General features: G+C 36.5%; 1 protein-coding gene across 2 annotated transcripts in view; it reads left to right on the plus strand.

Moving 5' to 3' along the window:
• Positions 1-19,387, plus strand: part of LRRC4C (leucine rich repeat containing 4C) — a 101,460-nt gene extending 82,073 nt beyond the window's left edge. The window contains exon 2 of one of the 2 annotated variants that reach the window (XM_075094318.1): positions 16,478-19,387. In XM_075094318.1, the coding sequence (XP_074950419.1) occupies positions 16,520-18,436 (1,917 nt within the window). In that variant the 5' untranslated portion in view covers positions 16,478-16,519 and the 3' untranslated portion in view covers positions 18,437-19,387. The remainder of the gene's footprint in view (positions 1-16,477) is intronic. The other variant, XM_075094317.1, reaches the window with a different exon arrangement.
• Positions 19,388-25,585: the final 6,198 nt, after the last annotated feature.

Raw genomic sequence — 25,585 nt, forward strand, 5'->3', positions numbered from 1 at the left:
ATTTGCCACCGAGCATTAATTGTTACCTGTTTTAAGTAAGAAAAGAAGTAGCAGTTGCTGAAGGCAGTCTAAACAGCAGATACTGAATGTTTATAGAGCCATCAAATGATGCCTGCTTTTTTTGCAGTATTTGTCTTCACTTTTAAGAAGAGTTAAGATAATTCATGGCTAACTCTTTCCCAAGTAACCTCTCATGCCCTGGCTTACTCAAGACAAATGCCAGGGATAAGACAGACTGTCTAACACATGCTTCTGCAAATACTGATAGATAGATTATCAGTATGCTTATGTTACTGTTGACTAAAGGATCTGGAGTACTAGTCTGCTCACATTGCATGCCTAGCTTTCTGTCTGCCTTGAAAAAAATCCGTTGTATCTGCTGAACAAGACAGGATGTTGCAAGAAGCTAATTTAGCAATTCCAAAAAAGCAAGTTGTTCTTCCAAGCTAATCCTACAGCAGTGCTCTAGTGCTGTTCTGACAGAAATACTGTTCTCTAACATGATACAAGTGAATGAGACATCCACTCCACTTGGAGCCAAGCCTTCTTTCGAAAAGGCACTTTCCAAAACAGTATGGGAGTTTATCCCATTGTTGTTGTATGTCAAATTTGAGCATAGATATATACCCCACATTTCTAGAGTTTGCCTTTGAGTTAAACTGAAGATAGCAGTTTTCAGTATTTCTTGATATAACATGGTAAACTATAAAAAACCTGCTATGTTTCTCTCCAAAAATAGCTAGATTTCAGTGGAGAGTAAGGTAATTCTGATATGTATATAGGTTGTTTGTCAATGTAGGTTTTAAAGCTCTCAGGGAAACTTCTAGATAAAGTCGGGGTATAACTGTAAGCTATTACCATCTATTAGTCAACATAAAATTTCCTAAAACCCATGTACACCAGACATAACACATAAAGGTTGGAGATAAGGACCTCTCTTCATTCATTGCGGGGTATGTCTGCTGTTTCTATTTCATAGATACCATTACAACCCTATATTTCACGGTACTAAGGAAGAAAAGAGACAAAAAGAAAGGAGATAACTTATTATCTAGAAAAAAGAAAGCTTATTCTTTAAGAACTAAAGTTAAATCCATTCTTATTGTATGATTACCATTCTTTCAGCATTTCAGCAATCAGAAGAGCGATCTTCTTTATTACACAGTTTAAAAAAAGCATTTGTCTTATCTTTACTATTTGAAGCCTATTTTATAAAAGCTGTGTTTTCATAGAATTGGCTATCCGTACCTCCTGATATTCCTCAAGAATGGATCAGTCTAGTTTAGGGGGTAACAAAGATCACAAACTTCAGCTGGAATAAAAATAATTCTGTTTTCATTGACTTGAATGGAGCAATGCCAGTTTATTCCATCTAAGAACTAAACTAAATTTGGCCAATTTCTGTAGATTTGCAGAGAAAAAGATTGTCTTCACACTTCTGGAATGGAAATAATTATAAAGAAAAGAAGCCACAGGAATGTGCTATGTATATAACTTTATTTTTTCCCCTTTTATCAGAGCCCTAGAGGAGCTCACATACAAAAAAAAATTGTTTTTTCCATCACCCCCTCCCTGATGATAATAGCTTGGGTTTAGATCTAGTGCTGCAGAGTTAGAGAAAGTTCTTAAATCTCTGCATGCTCCATATCTCTGATACACAGCAGCAATCCTGTCTTCCATGAAAGTCTTCTGAGATTTGGATCCCAGTCCAGAAATCAGGTCTAGTAAAGGAGATCTCTGTGCTTCTGTGTGAAGAATGTGCGGCATAACTCCCTGTAATCTTCGCTGGTTCTAGCTGTTGTTATTACATCTTGTAACTTTCTGAGCTTTCTTAAGTATTGAGCACATGGACAGCAATATGAGTAAAGAAAAGAAGTTGTTTCTCACAAGATGCTGGAACCCGGGTTTTTAAAATATTCTTGCAGATCAAGGGCAGACATTGACTGCCAATTACTTCATAACAGCTGCCATTAGGCATGCTTGCACAAGTAGCTATAGCTGAAATTTCAGATAAATAACAAAAGCTACTCTACAATTAATTACGTCATCTTTCAGACTTTGTAAGGCAAAGCAATACTGGGGATATATATATTATAGAGTTGGTATTTAAATGCAACATTAGTACTTACATTTATCATTGTTCTTAGCAGGCTGCAACCACATCGAACTGGTGTGAAATACTCTGGTAAGACAGTGCCTGATGATGCCAAAAGTCTTCAGAGGCCTGCTTCATGGGAGGGCTGCATGCTTAATTTTTTTGTCCACTTGAAGTGCTTACACGGCCCCCTGCTAATGACTGCCTTAAAATATTTAACATACTTATCCTCATGCATCATTCTGGAGTAGAAAGTATAGATAAGAATCCAGTAAATAGTTCTCAACCAGAGAGATCTGAACATATTAGCACTTTTGTAATTCATTTATATTTTTGATGTGCTCAGGCTGGAGCAATAATTAGAATTTAAAAATTCAGAAAATATTTTCCTGATAGGAAACAAATAGTTTTTTTAGAAAAAGTGTTGAACTATATTTTACAAAGTGTATTAGGTATACCTATGCATGCATAAATGCATGTATTGGAATGCAAGCTTCATTGGCTGCTTCATGTTTTGATATTATCTTTAACTATATGACCAGATCATATTTCTCCCATAATAACTCTGTGTCTTTCAATGTACAGAATCAAAAAACCCTACCTGAATTCAGTACTTGGACTTTTATCAGTAATGTTCTCCTTTTTTTGTAACTGTTTGTTACCATAAGATATGACAGCTGCTTTAAAGCTGTGTTGAGCGTGGCTGTGCAACTTTCAGTGACTATACTATAGGTTTATCTAGCGTGGAACATTTAATCTGTAAATGGTTAGAATTTTACAAAGTTGTAAGAAACTGAAAACAGCCTTTCACAATGGCAGATCTTGGACATCTTTAATAATAGGTGATATCACTGCTGTCTGTGATAAACGTATTTGTGTTGCTATACAAGTCAGCATAGTAATGGAAAGCTTTACTGTGAACAGGCATATTTATATCCTTGAATAACATCAGCTATCAAACTTATTCTACTTTGGACAGATAATTTTCAAATTTGTTTTGAACCTTATATTGACTCTGTTGCTATACATTTTTGAAGTAGCAGAGAATTTTCTTGGAATCTTAAGAATTCAAGATGTTACTATATTGACATTTTTAAACATTATATTACTTTTGTTACATAGCATGCTTTCACATACATGAACTCTGTCTTTTTAGCTCAGCTACTACTTTTCATGTATGTGACAGTTTTAATTAAATGAAAATGAGATTTCCATCTCCCTGAAAACTGTCCTAAAAGAACAGCATCATAGCCCTGGTGCTTACATCAGCAATAATCTGCACTTGGCTTTCTATAGCAAATTCTTATTGACATTCTTATTGATGGAGCCCTGACTCCACTGAAATCAAAGACAAAACTCCCATGGGTTTCCACAGGAGTCAATTTTTACCCATGATTTTCTCTCATGGATCTAGTTAAAAATGGAAGTCTCTGGTGGGCTCATGAACATAGAGCACTGAAACATCACTTCACAGTCTGTACAGCTGAACAAGCAGGCAACATTGCTGATAATGATTATTGTATCCTGTTGGTTAACTTGAAGCAGATAAACAGTACTTCAGTAAAAAATGATCATTTGCTAAGAAGTATATGGCAGCTTTCCTGGATCTGATATGAATTTCATATTGGTGTAATAATACTTTGAATTTGGCCAGTCATTTCAATAATCAGGCTATATGCAGGCTACGTAGAGAAGATATTCCATTGCATAAACATATATTCATCGATTTAAAAACCAGTGAAAATATGAAGCAATATTTTATTTCTCTCTATAAGACTTACCACAGTGTAACATTTCAGAGAGATAAGGTCTTCTCTCTATCATTTATCAGTCTTGGATTTATGGGTGATGTGGATAGAAAGAGAATAACTCATATAATATACCACTGTTTCTCACAAACTTCTTTGGAGCCTTTGATTTTCACCAAGCTGCATTCAAAGCTTTCTTTGTTAATGATAACTTTTCCAGGCAGATCTACATTATCAGTTCTGGAATCAGTCCATATATTCTGTGAAGATATGCACTATGATTTGGATACCTCAGGAAAACACATTGGGATGGATGATATGGGATTGTGCTAGTGCCTTATTTCAGTACATATAGAAACAGAATGCTCCAGTATTAACAAGTAACTTCAGAATGAATTTAACATTTGAATAAAATTAATACAGGGTAAAGTAAAAATACATAATTATTTTTGTTTGCAAAGTTCAAAGTAGATGACAGTTATAAAATTTGACTTAGTTATGCCTCTCTGATTTTGCTTCAGGTACTTGGCTAAGCTGCCAAGACAAAGGATGCTTTTACCTCTTAGGGTGAAATTCAAATATAGTCTTATCATATTTATATCATTATTATAGTCACATGTGTGACCCTATGACTGTGCTTTATACCAACATATTTGGGGGTTAATGCACTCATTGTTGGAATTTAGTAATTAAAACAGTAATTAGTCACTTTAGAGTGAAACTGGTTTTGGAGTCTACTATTTTTCAAAAGTACTGTGGTCCATGAAACATCATCAGTCCCTTACTAGGTAAGAAACAGATGTTTGTGGCAGCAGGACTGACATTTGAGAGGGTATGGTTATTGCAAATGGGAAAGGTGGATTTCGTGTTATCCTGGACTGGTGCAGTGGTGCCAGAAGATACTTTGCCTAGTGACATGCGAGACAGTTATAAGCCACTTAACTATTACCCTCTTCCCTTTCCTTCTTCAGCTAATGAGTATAGTTCCTGAATGTGAACTGTTGTTCTTTTTCAAGTGATTTGCATCTTCCTAGTTGGATAGTCCCAAATGATAATGAATTTGAAATGTCCCATTTTGTGACTTGTACTGTTCTATGGCAGGAATTTTCTTTCATGTTGTTTTAAACATTTATATTTAAAATCAGTTCAGGGCTTGTCAAGAGCCTGTCTGACATGCAACTTATATGAAAGCTGTCCTGTGGCCAAGGATCAGAAGATCATAGCACATATATTGGAGAGCCTTGCCAAGAAGAAGCTTTGAGAACAGTTCACAGGGAAAAGGTGATGGTAGGTCCCCAGGAGTCCCTGCCCATTCCCATTGTAGGAAAGATTGGACTGGGTCCCAGGTGATCCATAGCAGTGTCTGTGGCCTGTTCTCTGGGTAGAAGGGAGGAACTCTTCTCATGAGATGTCCAGTTTCAAGAAGGAATTGCATAGCAAACGTCATAAATTGTCATTTCAAACTCACAATGTATTTCTTCAAATTTGCCTTCTATAGTATCAACAGCTTGTAGCAGATACTTGATAATACCTACCGACCAGAACAGCATCTGAGTATAGCCCTGTAAGAGAGGAATGAGAGAAAGAATATGCAGATGAAATGATAAATTTCTGGTATTTAATGCATTTCTGGAAGACGCACAAATATTATGATAAGAAGAGTAATACAGGAATCGGTGGAATAGGACAGAACATTTTCTAATATTTAATCAAACTTAGTTTTAAAAGTCATGACATGTTGGTCTTCTGAAAATTGATGATCACACCCTTTAGTGTGTACACAAAGTCCACATTCTGGTGGAAATGTGATTCAGGAGTTCTGGGTCCCTGTCCTGCCTCTGCTGCTGACACCTTTCATTATAGCGTATCCACCTGGACTCTTGTGGACTGCTGTGGGCAAGATTCATCCATGCTCCACTCAGACGCAGACTATCTCTTTGTGCTCTTAGGGCCAGACTGGAGTAGCACTGTGAGGCATACTAGCTTGGGGTCAGCAACAAGCTAATGGTTGCTACATGGCTGTCAACTGGAGCAACACGCATTGCATCTAGTCAGCATGGAGTATGATGATCGTGTTTGCAAAATATCATGTAGATGCATGCTAAATTTTGGCAACTGATTTAATCCATTATTGCTTCAGTTTCTTCAGCCGTAAACTAGAATAATATTACTTATATCCTTTCCAGAGACCTTGCAACAATGTGTTTATGTTTGAAGTCTTATTAAGGTGATCCAGTCAAGGATGGATTGTTGCCAAAACTCCCATTTTATGCAAGGGGCCCTGAGGCCCCTACAGTCATACTACTCCCAACAACAGAAGTATCAGGTCAAAGTTTGTTGTTTAGATCCAGGAAAATACTTGTAAGTAGTTGTTATAGTCCCCCTGAGTCATCACATAGTTTCACTCTTAATTTTATTTCACTAGCTACCTCCTAAATTGAATCAAAACATTTTCCCACTTGTAATATTTAAAGGTGTACAAATACTGTATGCAAGAGCACCTGTGACCTATTCATTGCCCAGCAGTGATAGATCTGGTAATAATGTGGTTGCTACTCTGGCTGTGCTGCACTTTGGTAACACCTAGGGTTTAACTGAAATACACCCTGACCTTTGTTTTGTTCATGAGGCATAGAATGGACATAATTACTATGAATCTACTGAGGGATATTATGGCGAAATGTTGTATTACTAATTTTGGCTCCTTACACCCTTTTGGAGAAAAAAAATATCACAATCTCGGTAAAAAACAATGTGCTGCAGTTTCATGGAAGTCCTAAAACAAGTAATTTTCCAAAAAATTAACTTCTTATATTTCTCTGTACCTATTTTTTATCTCAAAACACTATCACAGTATGATAATTGCATTGCCCCTAACAGTTTCATATTCTTTCATAATTAAATAAACAGCTTGTAAATTGCAGACCACAAAATGCTTGTGTTCCACTCTTACCTTAAGGGGTTTCCATAGTTACCAAGGACAAGAAGTTTAATCATCATTTGCCAGACTCGAGGCTATTTTCAGCCTTAACTTTTTATCTCACGTCTCTTTTCTCTTTCCCTCTTTGTTTATTAGCAGACTGAGGGAGTAATTTGGACTCAGTTAGCCACTACAAATGCAATGATGCAAAATGGACTCTGGTGCTTTAGCGTGTTATTAGTGGGGTATGTTTCTCCCAGAAGGTATTTTAGAATAATGCGTGCTACCAATACAGTCTATAGTTACAAAGGTTATAAAATACCTATCAAGGACTTCTCCAACTCAACATCAAATAATTTAGACCTTAAAAAAGGAAAACACCTTTCTTGACACAGCATTATGGCATAGAAGTATTTAGGCAGATACCTATTTTAATGCATACCCCAAAAAGCATTGGTGCAGATTTTGCAGGAGTACTTTAATAAAATTCCCTTTCATCCCTCAGTCACCTCTGTTTTACATAGTACAAAATGCATTTGGAAAAACCGCATTTGTTACAGCACAAACATGATTTTTTTATGCCACTGAAATGGACAATCCTCTGACTTGCTAATCTCAAAATAATCTTAAAATCTTTCTAAATGACTTCAAATTTTACCAAATCATCTCTGTTGCCAAAGCACAGAAACTGCTACTGATCTACAACTGCATTATATGTTCATCAAAGTAAAATATTTCTGTCTTCTAGTTTATACTGAGGTCAATGGCTCAGCAAGACTCAAAGGACGATTTGTATGGGTACCAAGAATATTCAGTGTTAGCACATTCAGTAGACAAATGCAGATATTGTAATTTAGGAAAGGATGTTTGGGGCTTTAAAAACTAAGTTCCAGTTTTCTAAGATTAGAATGAAAATTTCTTAAGGGCAAATATATACTCTAATTGCCAAATTTTTTTGGGTGCTTTTCTTTGCACTGGCTACATTTGCACATGCATTTTTAGACTATGTGGTGTTCTAATCTGACATTTCCTACATCTTTTTTTATAGTTTATGAGCAGGGAAAAAATTTTGGAAGGAATTGGGGCTAATAACTTAGATTCTGTCAGCCTTGCACTTTTTTCCCTTTGCATCTTTTAAAAGACAGAACATTTTAATGTTTCATATACTTAACCTGCATATTTTTGCCTGCTGGTTTGAAATCCTGTAATACATTGTTGAAAGGGATGTAAATTTATACAATTTAATGCTTCAACGTAAAAAAATTTATAATATTCTACCAGTCCAAAACTAGTTTTTTTGAAATGAAGTATCACTGTAGTACCTTTAAATAGATGCTGTCTTAAATCACCACTAGTCTGCTAAAAACAAATAAATACTACAGTCTTTCAGAATAACAAAGAAATACCACAGTCTTTCACCCAGTATGAAAGGAATGAAAATTGCATTGTTTTGGAGCAGTGCTTTAGAACATCATACAATTTTTTATTAAGGATTGTTTTTATACTAATTTTGTTGTGGTTCATGGATGCCTTGTGAATGGGCATCTGTAATTTTGATTTGATAATAAACCAAAAAGGGATTAAGAAAGCATCCTTTCAACAGTTATAGATATACTGTGCTTAATTGTTGCTCACTGAGGTACTTCTGACATAAGACAGTGAAATCCTGAAGGTGCTTGTATGACTTCCCCTTATATCATTGTTGGCACATGACATATAGTGACATTTTATTGTAATTAAGATAATTTTGTTATCATAGCTATTGTAAAATTTCTTCTGTACAGTTGCCTGTTTCCCCTTACATAAATATCTGTCCAGAAAAATATAGAAAATGAAACAAACAAAAAAGGTTCAGAGAAACTGTGTTTTATCAACTGAATTAGTGAAGTGAGAAGAGCAAAATGGGACTTGAATAACCCAGGGGATCAGTAATGAGGTAGAAACCCTTTTTACCTTTACGTAATTGGTTTGAATCGAGCTCAAGTCAATACAGAACGAAAGTTCCTAATGTTTACATGGGGTCTCAAGAAAATGAATCCAAATTAACTCTGAAAAGGGACTAGCTAAACTACATTACATTCTTTTATGGACACTCTTAATTGAAATTACAGTGGCCTTGATTTAATTTAGCTTAAATTAAATTCTAAATAAGAGTGTCCACACAAAGATTTAATGCAATATAATTAACCCACTTTAAAAGTTAATTCCAATTACATTTCTAAAATGTTTCTGAGTGGACTAGTACTAAGCTCTATTGTGTTGGCTTTTGTGAAAGAATTTAAGTTAGTTCATAATGAATAGTTCATAGATCACTCATTCATACCACTGTGAGCAGTCTGAACAGAGAAATTAGGACTGTTTAGCCCTCTTCACCCTTTGGGTGACATCCAGGGAAAGGTCATTAAAGAAGCCAAATAATTCCTCTTAATAAAAATAAGTATGTCCTAAAGAAATATCCATTACGTATTGTCTGATGTTTCCTATGATTTTCCTATAAAATTAGCAAATGTTACAAGTTGTACTGAGCATGCAAAGTGCAAATGAAGCTTGGGATTAAAAGAATATTTATAAATAAAGGGATATACCACACTGATTTAGTTTAAAACACTGTGAAATCTCTTCATTTCCAGCTCAAAGGCAAATATTTTTGACTGGACCGATGCATACTAGAATTCTCATTTTTAAAATGTTTATTTCATGTTCATTTCTGTTAATGAGAAAATTTTAAACCTTAGAAAGACATGAGACAGGAAACATGCTGGAAAATGAGGGGTGTGAAATAAAGCTGTTTTCTGTATAACAAAATGAAAGAAAAGAAGAAAAAGGCAGACTGGATCAAACTCATCCTTGATTGAACTCCCCTGAAATCAATGGTGATTCAGTAGGATTGAATGTGTCCAATCACATTTAGGTCTTTCAGGTCAGTGTCTTAGTGATTCAGCTGGGTCTTAAAAGGGTTGCAGAAGAGAACCAGGAAGTATCTGTTTTACAGCAATATCTACTCTGCCTCCTACACTTACATGCTTTAAGGAGCCATAGAAAATCCCGACTATGTCCCAGAGTGAAGCAGTGAAACGCGCAAAGAGGAGAATAATTTGCATTGTGAATGTTTTGATTTATCTGGTCTCATGAGTAATCAGTTTGCATTGCAGGGCTGCCTATCTAGCCCTCCTTGGCCTCCACTGTATTTAACTAAAAATAAAATAAAAACCAAATAGATAAAAGCTGCTGGGCTTTGAAATCTCCTGGGACTTTAAGCATTATTTCAATGGCTCCCTAAACTAAGACTTTTAAAGTCCTAGAGCAGTGAAAAGGAAGAAAATTATTTGGAGGAAAAGATAAACAGCTATGTAGTTGCGGTGATGGGTTTTCGCTGTAAAACAGTCTGTTTAAAAATACCCGAACACCTCAGACAGGAACCAATCCATGAGAAAAATAAAAAAATAAGATTAGGAAGAGAAAGATATGAGATCTACTATAACCCAGTTTACTGATTTTGCATGATGATTATTGTAATGCTTTATTAAGAAGATAGCATGTGTTCCTTTATTGGTGGCAAAGACATTCAATGGAGAAAAAGAATGGTGTCATTGTACTGTATATGAACAGGGAACAGCATGCAAAGTGTTTGTACTTCTCTTGAATTGAAAGCTCTAGTCCTCAGGGGTTCAGCCAGGTGGAAAGGAATTTCAGGACAGAAAAGGCAGGGAGGGGAGCAGAAGGGTATGGTGAGTGAATCCCTAGCAATGTGGTTCCAACAGCCTAACCCTTCTCAGCCATATGGGGACATGCATCTGAGACTGCAGGAGCATTTGCAGAGCAGATGTTGGTAGAGAATTTCTGACCCCAGTGGAGCTCCCCGCCCACAGCTGAGTCTCTGTTCTGGGAACAGGGCTTACGATCATGTGTTTCAGTATTTTGTGGAGCTAAAGCAGATTGTCTCCTGGTATCTACACCGAAATTCCCTTGGCTTCCTCTGCTGGCATTGCTGCCAAAACGGGATCAGTCTCAGGCCCTGAGAGCATTCAGAGTTCCTGAAAAGAGAGTCAGAAGAGTCACTTCTGCATAAGGTCATTCTGGGATTTAGACCTATTTTTATTGCCATACTTCATGCTCTGTTCTATACAAAAATTCGCCGGTGCTGATACTACTGGAAGAGACTTCCTGGCATAGTTAGCTGCTTGATGCACCTAGCTCCTCTTCATATGTTTGGAAATCTGCCATTTAATTTGCAACTATAGAGTGGCTTGTTTACTGAAAAATGCAGACATCTTTGCAAAGGGTTTTTCTCTCAAAAACCTCTTTAAAGGGGTGTGATGTACAGCATACATAACTGTATCATATAAAGTGAAGCAAAGATGTGTTTTCTGAATGCACCCACATATTTGTCAACTTGAAAAAAGATGTAAAAAGTTATCTGAATGATCCTCATGCTGAATTTTTGGCTGAGGAAAAGTTGTGATGATTTAACTGCTTTAGTTGAGATTTATCTGTGATGTACTTGTGATGATTTAATTTTACTGTGATAGTTTTATCACCCGATATCTGATAGATTCTGCCTATATTTTCAATGCAGTGACATATAGCATCACATCTGATATTTTAATGGGAGATGTACAGCACCAACTGAAGTGTGTTATATCATGTTGTATCATAAACCATATATTGGGATAAAGCCATGGCCTTTGCACTGCACTGCTCCACTGCTGAGACACTGCTGAGTTATTCATCGACCCAGAGACTAGAGAGAAAGCTAAGTATGAGTTGCCAACAGCAACTAAACTGCCAGTGATCCAGCTAAGGGTCACTGGAGCTTGGGAAAATATCTTTGCCACCTGCCATACCTCATTAGGCAGATCTTTGGGAATGGTGTAGAAGTTCTCTTTTGTAATCAAAGCCCACCATTACAGGAAAATCCTTCAGACATCAGAGTAAGTGTAGTCAATTCCTCCTGGTAAAATAACAAAGAGAGATCAAAGCACGTCAGGCCTAAGACCTAATTACAAAAAAATAGAAAAACCACTCGTGGGTTCCATTACAATGGCCATAAGGAAGACATCTCTGCATACACATTTGGCAAAGTTACCTTTCAGTAGCATAACGACTGCATCCTTCAAGCTGTCCCTAAGGAAAGCTGCACTGTGCATATCTGCAGAGGTAGATTAGCTTTGTCATTCCTTGCTTTGTCTTTGGCATTGGATCTTAAGAGGGCAATGCTATTTGCTCAAAGGAAAATATGAAGTACATCGAGACTAAGTAAGTATCAGATAAGCTATAGCAAGGAGAACATGCATGTCAAATGTCAATTTGAAAAAAGCTTTTTTGAGTTCTGGGGAAATAGAAAACAAAACAAATAACTCTCCATATATGTATATGTATGTCTCCATGGTCATGAAGAGAATATATATCTCTGTACTAAAATGACAGATGATATATGCTTTGGTAATTAGAGCAATGCCATAGACAGACTTAAGGTCGTGTTTGGAAACATATTTGATAATTGTACAGTGTCTGGGGAACTGACTGTGCAGTAAGGAAATTCTTAGCAATTTAAACCACATTTTCAATCTATACAGCAGAGGGCACTAATGTTATTGAATTGACCATAAAGTTTATATTTTGGTACTAGAAAAATGACGGGGGAAAAATATAGCTTAGAAGACAAAGAGTTGTCAACAAAGACTAAAGAAGCTGGTTGATGGTCTGTGTTCCATGTGTGGATTTATAAAGCTAAACCTTCATGCGTCTCTAGCATAACAGACAGATATTGAATAGCAAATTACTCCAGTACCGAGTTCCTGATGGGTCTTTATATAAAGCCCATTAAAATATTTCCATAATGTTCTTCAAGGATTTAAGTGAATTTTCCACTGTGTTTTTGTGCTGGCTAATTTTTTCCAGGATATTTTCAGGGTGTTTGTGATTTAAAATTACCTTGATGTGAAATGACTGCACCAAGACTTCCTGAATACTTAGGCTCTGAGTTGTGGAAAACCAGTATAAAAGAAAGGACCTTTTTAGTACATTCCTACTGCCGCTAAGAATCTCACTGCAGTATGTTAGACTCTCACAAAGCTCACCAGTGGGAAGTGAAGTCTTGCAAGCCATTGCCTAGTATATTTTCTGCTGGTCATGCTGGCTTTTTTGAATTGTCAGCTCCCCTGTACTTTAGCAGCACCAAGCCCACTTAGTGTGGTCTTATGCTAAATACTGCATTTTTCTTCCTGCATTACCAAAGAAGAGGGAAAAAACTTTAGTAATGTAAATAAATCCAAAGTTAAATCAAACGGTGGCTACAAAAGCTAAAATTTGCTCTCACTGCCTCCCAGAAAGAGTTTCAGAGGAATGGCAATATAGATCTGTATTTACATATTAAACAAGATACAGCTTAGACACAGAAAAATCAAACACACCAACACATATGAAAACTTATCTAGAACTTTCCATCCACATCTCACAAAATGGAGATCCTGTCTTCAAAATTATACACTCACAGCAGCCCATAAGTAGTCAGTGACCAAGCTTGTATTTGAAGTAGAAACAGATTTGTATTTTGCAGAATTCCCTGAGGGTCTTTGATAGGTGGTAGTTCTGAGGCATATGTTTGATTGGGTCTTCCCTAGCACAGGAAGACTGGGGGAAGAAGTAAACATAAAAGCCACAGGCAATTTTGGCCTTCAGCACAAGGAAAGAGCTGTTCTGTGTGACTGATTAATTGTTTGAGTCAATAACCAAAAATGGGAGGAATATAGGGAATTTATTTTAAGAAGATGAAACAAAGCCATTTCTTTCAAAAATCTTTTTGCAACTAAGACAGGGAAATATTTTGGTTTGGGCTCAACAATTTTTGCTAATCTGTCTCATAACTGGATAATTTATTTGTTATAATGAAGTCCTGTATTCAGGGAAAATGTTTTTATCTTTTTTTTTTTTACCCATGGAGCATATGTATAGTTATGTAAAAAGGAAGATTTGCTGGATAAAGTAGTAGGTGAAGGGGATGGTGGGAGGTACCATCAGGTACAAGAAGTGGGGACAGGAGGAAAGTGCCTTGCAGTGCTTCCATCATGGTTTGGCATCCTCAGCTTTATGGAGGCTGGTAGAGAAACAGCTGAAGGCAGTTTATGCCCACACTGGCTGTTGTTGAGGGCAATTGCTCTCTCACAACTTTTCTTATTTTTCCTATACTTCCTTGTTCTACAAATCCCATAGTTTTCCTGGTCCTCTGGGGTATCCGGGATACAGGAATTAGAACGGAAAGTAGCAAAAAGAAAGGTAGAGAAAATGTATGGCATCCTGCAAAGCTGACCTTTAATAGTGAATGGGTCTGAGATAGAACACAGCACATTCCTGTATCTCTACAAGCCACATGTGCTCCCAGTGCCACACCAGCCATACAAAGATAACTGGCAGCTCTGAAGCTGTAGTGGGCTGAGTTCTCATCTCGGTTCCAGTGAAGACAATAACATTGCACCAGTGAAATGGTAAAATAATCAGTTTGGTGTGTTTCTGTAACTGTTTCATTACTTGTTAATGGAATTCGTTATTCAGTCCAAGTCCCTAGGGGACAAGTTTTAGAAGAATTTAAAAAACAAGAAAGGAAAGAAAAGACAAATCCACTGAATAAAAAAACACAGCTAGTGACAAACAAAAATGCTAATACATTCACATTAACTACCATAGAAGGTGAAAAGGTGGTTAATTACTACTGCACAGCAAAATTCATGGATCACAGATCTTAACTAAGGAGCCTGAAATTTATATTAGACTCATTGATATAATTCTTTTGACCACAATGGGCAGATTCTTCTTTATGGCAGTGTAAGAAAGATGGGAGCTAGGTCCTTTTCACCCCCTTGTTGCAGATAGCTTTACTATCTTTTGGATTTTTGATGTAAGAGATCTTGAACTTTAGTGATTAGTTTGAGAGTATTTCTCCACATATTGTGTTTAACACCTCTGAAGAGATAAGTGACCTTGTCAGCCTGCAGTAAAAAGGAAGATGTGTACAGCAACTACCCTTCATCTAGCCTACTATGTTATCCTAAACCCATGAAGCCAATGTTCCAAAGTACAGTTGTTGGCAGAGGGAAGGAATGGAGACATGACAGCAGTATCATCTAACACTATAGCCACAGGGTTCTCCAGAGTCAGATGACAGAAGTGTAAGCCACAGAGAGAGAAGTTGGGTGACTTGCTCAAGGTTGCAAAACACATTAGTTTCATGAATCTTTCATAACAAGAATGATGTTTTATAAATATCACAAAGCAGATCAAACAGATTCAGCTCAGACTTTCCAATTCTCATTCACAGGTTTTTAACCATTATATTGGCTTTCTCTGCAGTAAATTATTAAAAGTGAGATGAGAATATTTGCTAGCTCTGAACAATTATAACAAATTTTTTTAAAATGCAGAGATGAATTCTCAAAAACACATTGTCTGAATATATAATTAGAAAAAAAGTATTTCATTAAATGAATTTCTGTGAGATGCAAGTCAATATATTTTTTCCTGTTGGTTGTTTTTTGTTTTTATTTATTTATTTTAAGAAATATAGCTTTTTTTTACACAAAACAAAAAAATTCAGGGCCTGGAGTGGAAAACTGTTGCCTTATAGCATTTTGTTGTACTAAATGAATGTATTATGCAACTGGGTGCTTTAGGTTATAAATATGCTTTAGGCTTACTGTAATTTATAAGTCTTCACTTTTGGCTGATTTATAGGAAACTTCATTAATTACTACAGCAGAGGGACCTTGCACTTGCGCAGCAGATTGAAAATGCACTGAGGGCTGGGGGCTTTAAGAACTACCATAAATGAATGAGCACTGAAATTCTTAAAACGGTAATGATAATTTGTAGTGTAAAGGTCTTTTCCCCCCTTACACTAAGATCTGTAGGATTTTTTTCAGAGGTGCCAATGAAACTGCCAACCCTGAAGCTACAGAGATATTTTTCAACATTTAAATGGCTGTTCTTATTTCTGTGTTCAGCACACATTTGCTAATGGCTTTTTCTCTGCTGCTGGTGCCAAAAAAAAGAATTGAGGAGGAAATATAATGAAATTGGATGATGCAGTTTACCGGTAGGGAAGAATTGATGCTCAGCGTGTTTCTTTTGTATTTTTTTCTTTTATTGTGAAATAGGCAAGATCTTGCCATGACCTGCTACATCCAGTATTAAAAGCTTTAATTCTAGTTTAACTCTGATGCAGGAATCACATTTGTATGGACAAAGATTTTCACCTGTACAAAACAGGAGTCCTCACTTGCTCTTCATATTATCTGTTGTATTGTCTTATAATGTGTCAAGAAGGTTAACACCTTGAATATTCTAATGATTCCTATCTTACTCATTTTTGCCTTTTGAGGCCCTTGTCACTTCTTAACTCTAACCCTCAGTAAGAACATCTCTTTTAGGTATCCACTGTGGTTGAACTTGTTATCTGCCATCCAGCTACATGAGTTATACATTGGAATGAGCAGGAAAAGCTGGTGCCTGGCTTTTTCTTGTCTCATTGCCAATTACAGCTTACATACATAGCTGGATATGAACATAGGAAACAAAATACTAGAATTTCTATAGCTATTCTCACTACAGAGTTTCATGAAATTGGTGGAGTTGACTGGAACGACTTGGGAAGTCTTTGTTTAGAGAGCACACTTAAATATTTGAGATTAATTTAATGTTCTTCTCCCTTCTTTCTTTCAGGCTATTCAAACTCCAGAGAGACCAACACCAAATAAATTATGAATGTTGAACAAGATGACCTTACATCCACAGCAGATAATGATAGGTCCTAGGTTTAACAGGGCCCTATTTGACCCCCTGCTTGTGGTGCTGCTGGCTCTTCAGCTTCTTGTGGTGGCTGGTCTAGTGAGGGCTCAAACTTGCCCTTCTGTCTGCTCCTGCAGCAACCAGTTCAGTAAAGTGATTTGTGTACGGAAAAATCTGAGAGACGTGCCAGACGGCATCTCCACCAACACCCGGTTACTCAATCTCCATGAGAACCAGATCCAAATCATTAAAGTTAATAGCTTCAAGCACCTGAGGCACCTAGAAATCCTGCAGCTCAGCAGGAATCACATCAGAACAATTGAAATAGGGGCTTTCAATGGTCTGGCCAATCTCAACACTTTGGAACTCTTTGACAATCGTCTGACCACTATCCCAAATGGGGCTTTTGTATACCTGTCAAAACTGAAGGAACTGTGGTTGAGAAACAACCCTATTGAGAGCATCCCTTCTTATGCTTTTAACAGAATCCCTTCTCTCCGGAGGCTGGATTTGGGGGAACTGAAAAGGCTTTCATACATCTCAGAAGGTGCCTTTGAGGGTCTGTCTAACTTGAGGTATTTGAACCTTGCCATGTGCAATCTTCGAGAGATTCCTAACCTCACCCCACTTGTAAAACTGGATGAGTTAGATCTTTCTGGGAATCACCTGACTGCCATCCGGCCAGGTTCTTTCCAAGGGTTAATGCATCTTCAGAAATTGTGGATGATACAGTCCCAGATTCAAGTGATAGAAAGGAATGCTTTCGATAACCTTCAGTCACTTGTAGAGATCAATCTGGCACATAACAATCTAACACTGCTGCCTCATGACCTGTTCACACCACTCCGCCTAGAAAGGATCCACTTGCATCACAATCCTTGGAACTGCAACTGTGATATCCTTTGGCTCAGCTGGTGGATTAAAGACAAGGCACCCTCCAATACTGCGTGCTGCGCCCGTTGCCACACACCTCCCAGTTTAAAAGGAAGGTACATTGGTGAGCTGGACCTGAATTACTTCACATGTTATGCTCCAGTCATAGTGGAGCCACCAGCAGACCTCAACGTCACAGAAGGCATGGCTGCAGAGATGAAATGCCGGGCATCAACCTCCCTGACCTCTGTATCTTGGATTACTCCAAATGGATCTGTTATGACACATGGGGCGTACAGAGTTCGGATTGCTGTGCTCAGTGATGGCACATTAAATTTTACAAAGGTAACAGTGCAAGACACAGGTTTGTATACATGCATGGTGAGTAACTCTGTTGGGAATACTACAGCTTCTGCCACACTGAATGTGACTGCTCTGGATAACCCTGGTTACACATACTTTTCAACTGTCACAGTAGAGACTGTGGAACCTTCTCAGGATGAGGCACAGACCACAGAGCAGGTTGGGCCCACACCAGTTACCAGCTGGGAGACCACTAACATGACAACCTCATTCACTCCACAGAGCACAAGATCAACAGAAAAAACATTCACCATTCCTGTGACAGATGCAAACAACGGGATCCCAGGAATAGATGAGGTTATGAAGACAACAAAAATTATAATTGGTTGTTTTGTGGCTATCACTCTCATGGCTGCTGTGATGCTGGTAATTTTCTACAAAATGAGGAAACAGCATCACCGGCAGAACCATCATGCTCCAACACGGACTGTAGAGATCATTAATGTGGATGACGAGCTTACAGGTGACACGCCCATAGAGAGTCACTTGCCCATGCCAGCAATAGAGCATGAGCACCTAAATCACTATAACTCTTATAAGTCTCCTTTCAACCACACAACAACAGTCAACACAATAAATTCAATACACAGTTCGGTGCATGAACCGTTATTGATCCGAATGAACTCAAAAGACAATGTACAAGAGACTCAAATCTAAAACATGACATTATGGGGTGGGGGTGGGGACAACAAAAGATGGTTTATAAAACAAATGACACAAATGACTGGGCTAAATCTACTGTTTCAAAAAAGTGTCTTTACAAAGAAAAAGAAATTTATTTATTAAAAATTCTATTGTGATCTAAAGCAGACAAAATTATGTGTATTCCTCAGAACCTGTTTTTGCTGCACTTATTTACCCTCCTTGTTCCCTTTTTCCTCCCCAGTCTGCCCCAATTCCCATTTTCCATACTTTTCATAGGAGATCTTGATTCCCTGAAAGAACTAGCCTAGGAAATTTTGTAAGAATTCTGTTACACTTTGGGAATTTTTATGGTGAATTCTAGCTGTGAGATTCGGTCTATTTTGTCACTTTTTCTCTTTTTTTTCTTTTCTTTTCTCATGCCCTTTTTGAAATTATTCAATAGGAAATGGAATAATAACCGCAACTTTACAAGAGAGAAAAACAAACAAGCAAAACTTTTTTCCATGTAATGTTTTGCTCTGTATTTACCAAAAGCAACACTCTGTGAAAAAATGGAAAAGTAAAAAAAAAAAAACCCAAGAAATTAATTTACTTGTGAAAACCTACAAGACCCATGAACTTTTAAACAATTCTAGAACCAGAATTTGTAGTTCAAACACTAAACTAAGATTATAAATAAAATATTGGTTTTTTTCTGTACTTGGATATAGCTCATTTTTAGTGTGGCTTTAAACATCAAAAGTTTGTTAAAATTCTTATGATATTCTGCTGTGATGGTCCAAAATACAATCCTTTTAAAGAGAACAATTAGACCATTTTGGATCATTACTGAAGAATAACATAGTTTTCATTTTAGTTTATGTAAGCAGCATACTGGCAAACAAGGGTGTTTGACTTTTAATGCAAAATTAAGATCGTTCCTTCTAATGGTGTTTTCAATTATCTCTATTATATTGCAAGATACATTTCAAAATGCCAGGAAAAGTTTTGCAAGCAGCTCCAGTTATCACTGAATTTATTAGACAAAGCCGAAAAGTTTGTTCTGTTCTTTTTGTTATTTGTTACTGTCAATAAGAAAATCCGTCTTTATATCAAAGCTAGTTGGTTCCAGTTCAGTTGTTCTGGTACTCCTAAACATAAATATGAAATATCTTTAGGTTTCTATAATACCTATAATCAGACCTGTATCCCTATGTGCGAAATGAAATCAAAATTATGTTAACAGAAAAACTTACAGGAAGAAGCCTGAGGATTTTGATTTAAAAACATAGAAAGAACAGTCAGCCAAATCAGAGGAGAATGTAAGTTACTGTAATTTGCATGACAATTAGATACCCCGTAGAGGAACCAGTTTACATTAATTTAAACTCAGACTTATTTACCAATAGGAAATGTACACCCTTTTCCTTTCTGTTTATACCCATTCTCTGGATTTGGCTTATTGGTTTAGGAATGGTGTATACCTTGCATGCTGAAAGCTAAAATGAAGGCTTTGCATAAGAAAACCAGCTTCAGGACACTGTTCTTCCAAGTAGAAGTTCTGCCGAATTAAACTACTTTATGCATTGACAACTGAATAGAAGCATTCTAAGATTATTTAGATTAGGAAAAAGAATCATATATATAATTTCGGAATTTCTGTTCATCTATTTTCTTGCTTAACTGCCCTTACTGTGAGTTTTCAGAGACCTGTGCCAGGTAAATAACATTCTTAGTTCTTATCAAAATCTATTTGGAGCTTTCTAGTATGCAATAGCATGCAGGATGAAGACCCTACTGAACAGTACACTTCTGTAAATTTAAGAAGGAATTTCTGCTAGGTTGAGGCCATAAATGTCTCTTGTTGGATGCAGAGTTCTCAAAGTTGCAAATGACTATTGTAGTAAGAAGGCCTGATTTGAAGAGGACACAGTGGAGATAGGTGATGATGAATCACACCCTGCAAGGAGTCTGATAAGCATAATACAGAATTAAACCCAAAGTTCTATAATAATCTCAAAGAAACATTTCACAAGACATTATCCTTTGATGTACTACATGAAAAATAGTACCTACTCTGAGGGAATTTTAATAGAGGACAAAGATGGACCTGAATGTAAAATATTGCAGTTGTGATTCCTAGCTGTACCTATTTCTTCAAAGTGATTAGAGCATTTCATTGATGATTTCTTTTAAGCTGCATGACAGAGTCTGTACAGAAACACTGAAATTACACGTTGTTATTTGTACTTTGCCTATCTGGCTAGTAACATTTTGTCCATGGCCAGTGCTTACCTGAAAACTGAAAAAAATTCTTTCAAGGAAACCGAAATCTAGGTCATCTGTAATCAACAGGTTTAAGTTAAATATTATGGCTACTCTCTAACCAGTATTTGTGAAAGCCCTTATGGTCTCCATGGTTTTATAAAGAGGTAGTTTTTACTAACTCCTAAAGATTATGCATAGGAGGCCTTTAAGGGAAAAGGTATAGCTATTGCCAGTGGGACACTGGGTCAGTGACAATCATTATTCCTCTTTGGAGTAGAGGAAGTATCAGAGTAAAATAATATCAGTTACTGCTTTAAACAATATATATATTCTTACTGAGTGTTAACCTGTTTTTATTGGCTAATCAAAAAGATCAGATATTCCTTCTTGCTCACAATAAGCATAAAGAAAAAGCATTTTGGTTGTTTGGTTGGGTGAGTATATATGTGTTATGTGGAAACCATATTAGTTATGATTTTCCCGGCACCTTCCCAATCCTTCTTGGAACCACAGAGATTATTTCTGACTCCTTTCGACTTCTATAAAACACCCAGTACTTTTGCAGATTAATTAAATACCAGAACATCACAGTTTAAAGTATGAACTAAGCTGAGCAATAAAGTGAGAGGAGTGCTGTGTGCTCTTGTTTTGGTGCTCAAATCACATGCCAATGCAGCCTGTTACTGCTCCAGAGGCTACAGTGATAAGAATGAAGCCTGGATCTCCTATATGGCAGAGCACAACTAGTAGAAAGCTCTAATAAAATTTCTCTTGCAGGTGACTACATTGTAGATGATGTGTGATGTAAAAAATTGTGCAAAAAAATTGTGATCTTGATTATGAGCTATCACTTTCTAATGGGCTGATGAGAAAGGATGAATTAGTCTTCAGTTCATCTGATGGAATTTGAAGATGTTTGCCTGCTGTCCTGTACAAATACAAAGTGCAAACCATTTTCTTTCAGGAATTGTCATAAAGTTTTACAGACCTTGCTGTATGCAGAAATAACATGTGAAAAGCAAAGCAAGTGAGTTCCATTTAATTCGCCATAAAAGATGGACATTTTATTTTACTTTGAAAAGGGCTAAGTATATGAAAATTATTACAGTAATTGTATTTTTTGCTAAAATATTTGAATGCATTAAATATTCTATGTAATGGTTTCAAGATTCCCTGTCACCACTGATGGCATTATAGGTTGATCACAGCATTAGAGAAAAGATAACTAAATTAATATTGCACTTAGTTGTACTAGCTTCATAATCTTGTGAAAATACTTCAGAAGAGCTGTTATAAGCTTTTATATGTCATATATGACCATTACTGTAGTGTTTTCAATGAGGAGAGTGGAAAATCTTTTCAACTTCTTTGCCCTTCTCTAAAGTTTATATTCCATTTTTTACATGAGCTAAGCACAGAATTTTTGAAATTTTCACTTTTTTCCTAAGTCCAAGAGGTGAAGGTCTAAGAAATGTTAGGAGCTACCTTGCAATTTCATACCAAAAGAAGTAAATGAAGAAATCATTTATCCTTATCTTTAAGATATAATAAGAAGAGTTGCGCTTCAGCATCTAGGTTTCTGTTTCTCTTACTAGAACTATTTAATGCATCTTTTCCTCATTTCTGCAGGTGTTGCCAAAAAAAAATTAATTTCAAACATGCATCAAAAATTCAATCTACAGTTAGTCTGAAGGTAATGGTGGACATTTTGTTAGGGAGCTCGTATTTTATATTAAGACTGTAGTAGATTAACACCCAGGGACATCACTACTGAAATAGTAAGGGTTCATGAGCAGGGGATGGGCTTCGGGACATTCTGGGAAACCTACCCAGTAAATCTGCAATTTCTGTTGGCCCTGCAGCCTCGCTCTGTAGTAGTGCCCCATGGAAACACTGTGGTTGTGTATAGTTTGCAGCTGGAAGAGAACAGGGCAGGAGAGCTTTGGGTTGGGAACAACATTGTCTGCTCACCACTTAAAAGCATAAATGCAGAAGTAATCATGGTGTAATAGCTCAGCTTCAGACATGCAGTGTATGACTACAGATGAAGGAATTATTTTTTGGTTTTCATGTTATTCACAAGTATGTTTTAAAGCTTAGTGCACACTAATTTGAAAAATTGAAGAATAAAAAAAGTCACAGACCTATAGTGTAAGTTTTATACAAATGGGAAAGCCATATGTTGACAAAATGCTAATGCTGGTTTGAAGGAGTCTGGGAAAGTTTTTCCTGTATCAAGGACTCTATAAAGATAAATGAGATCTGTACTTCAATAACTACATGCTATTTGCTTCAATAAGAATAAGTCGTTATTTTCTTAGGCGAGATCTGTTAAACAAAGCATTGTGTTTAATTTGTCTTGGTTCTAGTCCTTGCTTTCATACATTTATAAGTTACATTTAGACTGTCTGCTAATTGGAGTGCTCTTTGAAGGGCTGAATCAGTGAACCCTGACTGACTTTCATAAGAGAGTTTTCTTTCCTATACTGTAACTCCAGTGAGGAATAGAATTTTGGAATGAGGAGGAGACACTGAAATGATCACATCATCAGACGATTTTACGGCTATCTTTTGTAAAATAAGAAAGGGGAAAATAAAGCCTGTCATTTTTGAGAACTCTGAAAACCAAATCTTATGTGAAAGTAGGAAACATTAGTAAAAAATTAGATGAAATTAGAACATTATTGGAATTGAAAGTAACAGTAAGATGTAATGATTAAAGTAAGAAGTGGGAGTCATATATCCCAGAAAATCTTTACATCTTTCCTAACACAATTTCCAAATTCAAAAATTTGAGTTACTTTCCTGTGTATCATTCAGCTTGTGCAAGGATTCTGGCTGCCCTATCCATAGTTTTCTGTTTTCTTCTTAAATTTTGCAGTACATGTATGACGTAATCTGGGTTTTCGGCTCTGGAACATTTTCCCAGAGAGAAAATGGAAGGGAATTCTCTGCTAAGTCATCCAAACTCCACCCATTGGAGCTTCATGTTTAATACTCTCTGGGGCTTTTTTCAATCTACTTGAAATGGCTTGTGCAGTGAAAGATTCCTTAATTTCTTTGATCCTCTACTACAATAGCAATATATGATTCATATCCTAGTTTGGAGAAGGTGGTTTTCCATGGATTATATTTTCATCAAATTTAAAATATAAATTGCAATTGTATTTTATTTTAGTAAAATTTTTGAATTCTGTTGACTTGAAAAGTACTTTTGTTCCTTTTACTGTAGCTCCATTAAACACAACTAAATTACCAAAAAAAAAAAAGATTAAAAAAAGAGAAATGACCTGTTGGAATGCTATGCATGCACACATGTGTCTGTATATGTGTATTATTTAAAAAGTGATTCTACAGGTGACATTAAAGGAAAAAAAGAAATGTATATAAAAAAGAAAGACAGAATAAATGAGCTGAGAGAGAATCTAGTAAAACAGAGCTGGAGTTAGTGGACCACAGAATTAATCCAACCCCTACGACTAATTTAATTCTGTAACATGTAATTCAATTTGATTTAATTTGCTCATTTAATTCCTCAAAAGGACAGTTAGTTGTCTGAGCAAGGAGGTGGTAATCTGAGTTCCATTTTTGACAGTACCCACATGATACCAAGCAGGTCTTCCTTTTCCCTGTCTTCCTTGGCTTGCCATTTCTGTCTAGCTATTCAACTATCTTCTTGAGGCACCCATCCTGTCTTGGGATGTCAATGGGGCAAAAGACAGGTCAGTGTTGTGTTACTAAGTAGAGCATCTGCAGGTCTGGGTACTAGGTGTTTAAGTCCGCTAACTCGTAAACAACTCGTCCCTATTTGATACTGCAAGGCAGTTTCATAAATTATTTATATGTTTTTTAATATTGTGTATAAGATAGGGTTGTTGATCACCTGCCATATGTTAATTAACTATCTTTCAGGTTAAAATAGTCTTCCCCTCCCTGGGAGCATACCTTTCTTTGTGATTAATTATTTGATCCAATTCTAAAGACTATAAAAAGATACCAAATTTATAAAACTACAATTAAAAAAAAACCCAATAAAAAACAATGATCTCAGATTCCTAGAAAGGAAATGCCAAAACAGTAGTTCTCCCCCCTCCTTTTTTTTTTAGTTAAAAACAATTTTTCTATTTGACTTGGCAAAATCATCAAAGCCTTATCAGACTGAATAAAGCAGAGGCAGTGACACGTTCCATGGCTTTTGCTAAGATTTCCATGACAGAGGTTATTTTGTTCTGTCAATTTTTTTTTTCTTTATAAATTCTATTGCCTGTGTCAGCAGTGTTTCCATCAGGATGGATATGAGTAATTATTGTTGGAAATATTGTCAGCTCTTGTTTCTACCTGGAGAAACATTGTCTCTGGGTGTTTATCTTTTCACCTCCCTGCTGATTTCTGACACTCCTGTGGGGAAGCAATCAATTCTGTACTGAAAGGGAAGCTTTGGCCCACCTAACACAACAATGAAATAATTAAGGGCTGAACAAGGCAAGGAAGAATAAAATAAAATGCAGTGGTAATGGGGAGAGAAGAGTCCTGAGAAGATAACTAAGCATTACAGGGAGAGGAAAAAAAACATTATTACAAAGAAGGAGGAAGTTGAAAACGAGTGAGAAGCTATTATCTCTTTTCCTCCCCTCCTTTTAGTCTCATTTCATGCATTTTATTTCCAAGCTGTACTTGGGTATACTGGATAATAGTTGAACACACTGATGAATGCATTCTAAATAAATCACACTGGAACCTGTTTGAGGGTTTATTTAAAAAGTTATAAAAGCAACAGTCTTCAGGCTTGTATGGATCAAACCAGTCTCAGAGGACTATTTAGGATGTTATGATATTGTACTAAGACACTAAAAGATTATTGTAGCAAGACTTAAGTTGGAATTCTGAAAAAAAACAATTCATATTTTACGAGTA

This window comes from Phalacrocorax aristotelis, chromosome 5 (assembly GCF_949628215.1).
Source record: "Phalacrocorax aristotelis chromosome 5, bGulAri2.1, whole genome shotgun sequence".
Lineage (NCBI taxonomy): Eukaryota > Metazoa > Chordata > Aves > Suliformes > Phalacrocoracidae > Phalacrocorax > Phalacrocorax aristotelis.